At 51.7% G+C, this 8713-nt stretch overlaps 1 protein-coding gene across 1 annotated transcript in view; it reads left to right on the top strand.

Annotated features, from left to right (window-relative positions):
- Positions 1-818: 818 nt before the first annotated feature.
- Positions 819-8713, top strand: part of HEG1 (heart development protein with EGF like domains 1) — a 63424-nt gene continuing 55529 nt past the window's right edge. Inside the window, exons 1-2 of the mRNA XM_045287520.1 lie at positions 819-1118; positions 2490-2813. Coding sequence (XP_045143455.1) covers positions 929-1118; positions 2490-2813 — 514 coding nt within the window. The 5' untranslated portion in view covers positions 819-928. The remainder of the gene's footprint in view (positions 1119-2489; positions 2814-8713) is intronic.

Raw genomic sequence — 8713 nt, 5'->3', positions numbered from 1 at the left:
TTTTAAAATTTTTTTATTTTTTCACTTTTATTTTTCTTTATATGAAATCCGAGATAGGTAAATCTGTAGAGACAGTAATTGGATTAATAGTTTCTTGGGATCATGGCGGGGAAGTTGTGGGGAAAAGGGAAGCTAAGGAAAAGCAGTTCAAGAAAGAAGAAAATGTTCTAAAATTGTAGTGATGTATGTACAACTCTTTTGAGTATGTGTAAACTATCTAATTGTGTGATAGGTAAATTACACATCAATAAAACTTTAAAAAATAAATAAAAATATTTTTATCCCTAAGGTTTTAATAGTATTGCCAGATTTTTTTACATGTTTTACCAGAAGTTGCGCACGCCCCGCTGCTGACTACATGAATGCATGTCAGGAGTAGGTGTTGCTGGCGTTTCCTGCCTTATCGCCTCAGAGGACACAGTGATTCACCATCTTGGCTTTCACTAAGAGCTTTCCTGCCCACTCCCCCTCCGTCCCCGGCACCACCTCCCATTCCTGACCTCCCCTTTCTGAGCCCCTGGGTATCCTGAGCCCAGAGGGTCCGGTATCCTTCCTTGAGCCCAGTGTTAACTTCTTTCTGTTCATTGCCATCATGCATTGCGCTCGCTACCACATTCCATTTTGTGCCATGTTGCTGCTTCATGGTTTTCTCCAGTGCACTGCAGGGACGATGAATGGGGGAATTAAAGAAAGGTGATGTTATTTTACTTGAATCCCTTTCGGTACTGACCCCTCTACTCGTGGTGTCTCTGCAGAAGGTTGACTCTCCTTTTCTGAAGCCCGCACAATCTCACCAATCCGTCCTCTTGTTGTTTCAGCTGCCGTAAGGAGCCGTCACCCAGAGAGGAGCACTGAGCCCCACTTGGAAAACATCACCTTTTCGCAGGGTCACGTAAACTTCTCCACAGTGGCCTCCAAAGAGCCTGTGATGACTCCGGTCCCCAGAAAGCACCATGCTTCCTCGGATGCTGCAGAGAGGTGGACTCCCCATTCCGAAGCAGCGAATGCTGGGGGGCAGTATGCTTCTCCAAGCAGACTAGACCACACCGTTTCCGTTTCCTCTGCTGGGGGCTCCTCTGAGCTAGCGACAGCACTGCATAGTCCGAAGGGCACCTCAGGTGAGTTCATTTCCGTCACGCTCTCCATCACCTGCCCCCTCCCCCAGCATCATGAACCACTGTGCCCACCCAAGGACAAGACCACACCTGTGGCTTGCCCTCCACATGCGGCATGCTGTAGTTGATTGAGCTGTAAGCACTGAGCAGAGGGGGAGTGTAGATTTGCTGATAGAGCTAACAGCCAACAGGTTTCCCATTGGGATTTGAGTCTAGGCTTGCGTGTCACAGCCAGGGGGAGGGTGTCTGAGGAGTGAGCTATCCCAACAGTGTGGCTGAAGGACAGAGGAGAGAGAGAGAAGCGTGGGCACTTTGGGGGGCAGTAGCCTCCTCTCGGGGAGGTGTAGTTGCACCCGGAGCAGAGGAGCAAAGACCACCGCGTTGGGTTAGGGACAACCGTGAAGCCCTTTAGAAACCAGATTTGATTCCTAAAGTAGATGTGATGGGAGGGGAAGGGTCGTGGAAGGCCTTTGAACAAGGGAGTGACTTGACTCAAGCCATTGGGGGGATGACTTGCCTGGCAGTTACGCAAAAGGTGGGGAGGGAACTTCCACTCAGGGAGACCACCCAGGAAGATGTACAAACTCACACTCAGATCCCAGGTGTTGAAATAAGGCAACAGGGATGGAGAGGAAGTAAAGAGACTTCACAGGGAAACTGGATGGCCTTGCTAAGGGTGTGAAAGTAGAGGATGCAGGCATCAGCGGGGACTGGGATCCGTGCCCTGGTGACAGGAGGTCTGGTTCGGGACTCAATTCTGTAAAGAAGGCCTGTGGAAGTATCCTGTGTTCCATCTAGGAATGATGGGTGTAGAGTTCATGATTGCAGCACACGGTGCTGCCCGCTTCATTGGCCATGCACTTAATGGTTTTGTTTGTGTTAACTTCAAGCAAATCCCGGGACTCACTTTGTGGAATACGGGTGACAAAGCAGGTCAACCAGAATCTCATCTCTGATTCCATCGCATCTGATGCGGTTGTAGCTCTTTGTCTTCAAGGTGGTGGGCGACCCACGTCTGCAGGGTAGAACTGTGCTCCATAGGGTTTCAAAGCTCTGGGGAAGTAGGTCATCAGGCCTGTCCCCCGCACTGCCTGAAGGTGGCCTCGAACTTCCAACGGCTAGCATTAACCTTTTGTGCCACCAGGGACTGCCTGGACCATCTGATTAAGTGCTACGTAAGGCAAAGTCTTTGCTTATGAAACCCAGAAGCAGTCCATGTCTTGGTCTGGGATCTCTCTTCCAGGGGTTGATGCTGCATAGAGTGGATCACGGCCCCTGATTTCTTCCCATGTCGACGCATTATGTAGAGCTCAGGGCTGAGCCCGCTAAACAATTCCCAGGTCCACTGTTGGAACTTTAACTGTCTGCTTTCAGCCGTGGCCAGGCTTCCCCTGTCCTCCAGCAGTAGCAGCTCCGAGTCAGAAGAGACGGAAGAAAGGATCGCCTCTTCCCAAACAGAGAGTGGAACCCCCCGGCGCTTGCTGGCCAGGCGAAAGTGGCTCCCCAAAGAAGAAGAAGAAGCCACTGTGCCTCTCCCAGGGGCAGCCTCCTCCGTGCTCAACCAGTCCTCTCATCCTGCCATGGAGAGGGGAGAAGGGGGCATGCCCGCCAGGGGGAGCCGCCCCCGGGAACCAGAACCCTCCTTGCCGGGTTTCTCCAGGACACCAGCCTTCAGCCCTCCCTTGGAGCAGGCTGCTTGTGAGTTCACCCATGCCAGCTTCATGCCCGGAACGAACCCATCCTAAATAGAAAGAATCAGGCGGGTGTGCAGCTAGCTAGCGGCATGCTCATAACGGGGGCCGTCATTGTGCTGGTCCTGGTGGCACAGTAGTGTAGGCACCCTGATGCCAGCCAGCTAACCAGACGGTTGACCATCTGTGTGAGAGAGACGTGGCACTATGCTCCCGTGAAGATGTGTGGGGTCATTCCACCCTGGCCCATGGGGTCACTGAGAGTCGGAGTGACAGCACCGGCGTTTTGTGTTTGTCGTTGGCCATTCTCAACTCCCTGCCATCCAGTCGATGCTGACTCAGAGCGACCCTACAGGACAGGGTAGAGCTGCCTCTGAGTTCCCGAGACTGTCACTCTTTACAGGAATAGGAAGCCCCGGCTTTCTCCCAGGAAGCAGCTGGTGGTTTCAGACTGCAGACCCTGCGGATCATGGCCGACTCATGTCCACTAGGCCCCAGGGCTCCTTGCTGGTCATTACAAGAAGGCCAAACGTGAGGGGTAAAAGTGCTACCTGCACTGTTTAATCTGATAGTGAAGTTCACCTTAAAAATACACGCTCTTCGACTGAAGAAGGAGGAAAACAATTGTTGGTGTGGTGACGACGGGAGGTCTTTCTACCTCTGATTTTCATACCCCCCCACTACCCCACCCCGGCAACGTGCACCCACATATATACGCACACAACAAAGTCTGGTCGCTCTTGTCGCGTATTCTTTGGCAGGAATGATGCCTGGGTGAGGCCAGCAGTGAATGAGCTCAGCTGCTTGCTAAACGGTGGGCTTGAAGTCCGCCTGGACGCATCTCAGAAGAAAGGCCTGGCCACCCACTTCCACTGAAAGCCTTGTGGGGACAGCTCCGCTCTGTACACAGGGATCGCCACGAGTCCGTTTTCCTTAGTCGACGCTGATTTTATTCCAGCCCAGGGCTAGCTAATGATGTGATTAAGAGTTAGATTTTTTAATTGTCCCCATTATTGCAACATTGTTTCCTTTGGTTCCAAAGAACGATCTACCTTTTCCTGGGACAGTGAGGACACCCGATGCAGATGCTTGATGTGACTCCCGGCGTCGGCGGCGTGCTCTGCTCCCTCCCTGTCAATCCACTGCCGCCTCCGCTCAGGCCTTCCGTGCCCATGAGACTTTTCTTTGGCCCTGTGGATCCTGAGACTGGCTAGCTAGTGTCCTGTCGGCCCAGCTAGGTTGGAATCCTTTTGAGGACGCACGCTGGGTCTGTGAAGGTGCTTCCAAAGATCTGTGGGAGTACGAAGTGACAAGATAATGACTTTTCTCCCTTGAACTTTTGGAAGCCCCCTTGGGTCTCTCTTGGGCATTCCCCGGGGAAGGACATTGTGCTCGGGAAAGTGGAGGGGCAGCGGCAAAGAGGAAGGCCCAAGACAAGATGGGTTGACCCAGCGGCTGCCACCGCAACCTCCAACAGAGGAACCCTGTGAGGATGGGGGGCGGGAGGGCGGGGGCAGGCGGTGTTCGGTTCAGCTGCACGCAGGGGCGCCGGGAGCCGGACCGACTCGATGGCCCCTAAGAACAACCACGAGGGACGAGTGCGTCAGGAGAAGGTAGACAGCGTGGGCAAGTCGTGGGGGTTAGCATGTACCCACATACCTTCTCAGGACAGCTGCAGCCAGGGGCCGAAGAGAATGCTGGAAGCCTGTGTCCTCTGTGCCCTGAGTTTTCACTCCGTCTGCCTGTGCTGCTTCGGGTTTCCTCGGTGTGTTGTCCGGAGAGGCCGGAGAGGGTCGGAAAGATGATTGGAAAATAGAGGTTAGGTTATTTCAGAAACTGCGGTTTCCCAATTTTTATAGGTCAGAGATTTTTAGAAGTACTTTGCAAGGCTAGGCATTCGGGTTTATGTCATGAAAGCCAAGGCTGAACCCAGAGGGCCTTTTTCTGTAAAGCCTATTTTTAAACCAGCCAATTTCTCTTCTACGCACCCTGTATACTGTTTCCTGCTGACTGGATATGGATATAATTCTTGGCTCATGGTGTGAGGAGCTTGCTTGTTAAGATTATCCACAAGCATTGGCTGGCTCGGGTAGGAGCCCCGACCCTTTCCAGTTCCAACATTTTGTGGTTCAGTGATTGGACAACCAACTTTGCTAAACCGGGAGGAAGCGTTTTCCAGGCAGCTACGCTGTGGTGCCATCTACGAGGTCCTCCGTGCCTACTTCCTCCGAAGTGGGCAGCCTCTTCCTTCTTTGTAGTCTGCCCTTAGACTGGGAGCTCTGCTGAAACCCGTTCACTCTGGGTGACCCTGCCGGCATTTGAGAGACAGTGACATAGCTCCTGTTGTAACAACGCACCAGGCACCACAGCACAATACGCTGGCGGACAAGGGTGGACAGTGTTTCGCGCTATTGCACACAGAGTCGCTAGGAGCTGGAACCGACCCGACAGCTCCCAACACCAGCACAGCGATGCCGGCCAAGGCCATTTAATATTTACCCTTTAAAGCCAGCCCACTCGTGGAGTACTTGAAAATCAGCCCGTGTGTTTCCCATTTTACTGGCTTTGTAGTGTGCTCACCTCTATTTTTCCATTGTTTTTTAAAAAACAAAACCCAACAGATTCTTTGGGCACCTGTCCTTTTAGAAGTGTGCAGTCCACATTTTGGGAGCACTCCTCTGTTGCCTATTCTTCTTGGATGCTCTCAGTGAGCATCTGTCCTTCCTTCTTTGTGACCTGGGGTTTCTGAGCTCTGTTGGGCCCCACGTCCCTCTGAAGACATTGGGGAAGGTCTTGAGCAGTGTGGGAAGAGTGTACATGGGAGATCCAGGAGCCTCCCTCCCTCTGGGGTCCCAGGGGTGCCATGCACTGGAAACTGAAGCCACACTGAAGTTGTGCCTCATTGTTAAGCTGGGCTAGTGCCTGCGGACCCCCACACAGAGCGTTGGTGGCCGGCTAGAAGCAAGCCAGTGGCCAGCCATCAAGTGACTCTGCCTCACGGCAACTCCATGGTTGTCAGAGGAGACTTGGACGCCGTAGAGTTGTGACTGGCTAAATGGCCTGGACTTTCTTCTAAGGGCTCTCTGGGCGGTCTTGAACCTCCAGCCTTTCAGTTTGTGCTTCATCACTTGCTTCACCCAGGGACTCTGAGTCTCCCTCCAGCCTCCCCTTAAAGCTGAACCTGAAGCTGTTACTACCCACTAGTCATACGGGCAGGGGTGCTGAGAGAGAGCTGCCAGGACTTGCCAAAGGCAGACCCAGCATCGCTCTGACCCAGCCAGCCAGCAATGTGGAAGGGCAGTGTGGGTCTGTGCATTTGACACCCGGCCCCTCTGTCTAATAGTGCATGTGACCCCGAGCAGGTCCTGGCCTTTAGACCAGTCATGTTAGTAATGCTTCCCACTTGGTGAGAGCCGGGGTGGGGAGCCAGGTGCTAGGAAACAAGGGCCTTGATTGTAATATGAAGGGATTAGGCCAGATGAGCTTAGAGACCCTTTCTGGTTTCGGCATCTGTTATTCCAATCACAATCTGCCTTTGTGCTCTGTGCCTCCTCTCCCTCGGCAGCCTGCTACCCAGAAACACAAGCCCCACCTCTTCTTGGCTGGGGCAGCAGGGATGCTGCTTTCAGAGAGGGAGCACATGGCTGGCAGTGTGGAGGCAGGTGTAGGACCAGACATCCAAAGCAGATTCATAAGAGGGCTCGGGAATCTTCTGACACTTGTTTCTCTTCTGTTTTCCATCTCTCTCTACTTGCCACACTTTCTGTCACGAACATTTGATCAGTGGGGCACAGGATGCGGGTGGGGGCAGTGAATGAAACAACAGACGGGCGGGGAGCTCTCTTGAAGGCGGAAAGAGATATGTGTGTGCGGAATTGTGTGAGAGTGGCTACAATTGAGCACTAAATTTAGTCACGAGCTTCCTGCAAACTAGGGCACAAAGGGAAACCGCGTGAGGCGGGCGATTGTTGTAGGCAAAGTTGGCCTATGGCTTTACCCAAAGGCATATTACATGTGTTGTGAGCCCGAATTCCAAGAAGAATATTGACGTAAGGACCACTGGCAGTCATAATGGAAAACGCCTTCCATTGCCTAGCCCCCAACCCCCCGCCCATTTTGAGGGAAGCGGCTAATGTTCCATTAAAGGTGGTCCCCTCTGTCGATCTTCAAAAGGAGTTGAGGGTGGCCTAATGGATCTCAGCTCGGGAAAGTATGTCTGTGGATAGCTGAGCTCATGTGGTCCAGGTAAAAAGCCCTGCGGTGACTTCACTTTGTAAAGTGGGGAGGATGCTTCAGGAAATAACCACAGAAGGTCGTGGCTCTCACAGGTCTTTGGCACGTGTCCGCCGCATTGGCTGGAAGCTGGGCATGCTCCAGCAGCAGCTGAGTCAAGGGTGAGCGTTCTGATGTGCGCGTGAGGGCCCACTTGTGCCAGGAAAGTGACCCTGGTACTTTTTACCAGATAAACTGGCTCCCCACCCTCCACACTCCTATGATCCAGGTTAGAGAGCTTCTTCTGTGTCCACATGGAAGAAGTACACCAGCCTGTGTGATCATGAGGTGTCGACAGGGTCAGAAGACGCAGAACAAACAATCATATCAATACAAACGTGGGTGGGTGGATTGGAGACCCAACACCCATCTGTAGACAATTGGACGTCCCCTTAATAAGGAATGGATGAGCCAACCAGGGTGCAGTATAGCACTGAGGAAGCATATAACATTCTTCTAGTTCTTTAATGCTTCCTCACCAATACCCCCTGCACCCCAGTTCTACCTTACAAATCTGGCTAGAAGAAGAGCACTGGACACACGGAAAACAGGACAGATAAACCCCTCAGGAACAGTAATGAGAGAAGGGAGAAGGGGGAGAAAGGAGGAACCGATCATAATGATTGATGTATAACCCCCCCCCCGCCCCCCAAGAAGGACAAACAACAGAAACCTGGGTGAAGGGAGAGAGTGGTCAGTGTAAGATAAAAAAAAAATAATTTTTAAATTATCAAGGGCTCATGAGGGAGGGATGGGGGAAAATGAGCTCATACCAAGGTTTCAAGTAGAAAGAAAATATTTTGAAAAGGATGATGGCAGCATGGGTACAGATGTGCTTGACACAATGGATGTATGGATTGTGATAAGAGCTAAAAGAACCCCCAATAAACTTATATACATACACGAGATAGTTAAAGTTTATTGTGCCAACCTGGCTGATAAACACGTGGGATTAATTGATGGGCGGAGGGATAAATGGCTTGGTGAGCTTCACCTTTCTAGTTCTCGGGTCTCTTGCTCTTTGATGGTTGGATCAGGGTGCAGCTGCCTTAGCCAGTTCCCTGCTTCAGCTGGCAAGGCTCACTTCCTGTAAGACATCCTCAAGGAGAAGCCACATGGACCTACCCCGATGCAACCCTAGGTGCTGGAGCACCCGTGTGGAGACCCCTGCCAGGTTGAGATGCTTACACGTTCACTGATTTGGCTTTCCTCCTGCAGTCGGCGTCATTGTGTGTGTTTTGACTTGTGGGATGTAGGAGGACTTTGTGGATTGGTGTTGGACATATGGGTTAATGTTGGACTTTGGGCTTGGGCAGCACTGGGTCGGGATGTTTTCTTGATGTGCACTTAACCTTTATATAAAACTCTCCCTTATACATGAGTTTCTGTGGATTTGTTTCTCTAAAGTACCCAGACTAACACATACATAAATAAAAAAGATTAGGGAGCTTGGCTTGTTTCTGCTACCAAAGGGGTGTTTTGGTTGGTTGGTGAGTCAGAGGAGGAAGTTTTAAAAATGGGATTTGTATGTTTGGGGTGTTCGTTAGTACAGGTGGCTTTTCTGACCATGACTAAAGTTGCTTAGAAGATGGGCCGTCTGTCTATAGCACCCTACACTACAATTCAGATCACTGC

The sequence above is a fragment of the Echinops telfairi genome, unplaced genomic scaffold, assembly GCF_000313985.2.
Source record: "Echinops telfairi isolate 266 unplaced genomic scaffold, ASM31398v2 ScPeMD7_17;HRSCAF=63, whole genome shotgun sequence".
Lineage (NCBI taxonomy): Eukaryota > Metazoa > Chordata > Mammalia > Afrosoricida > Tenrecidae > Echinops > Echinops telfairi.
This window is presented reverse-complemented; position numbering and strand designations above follow the sequence as displayed.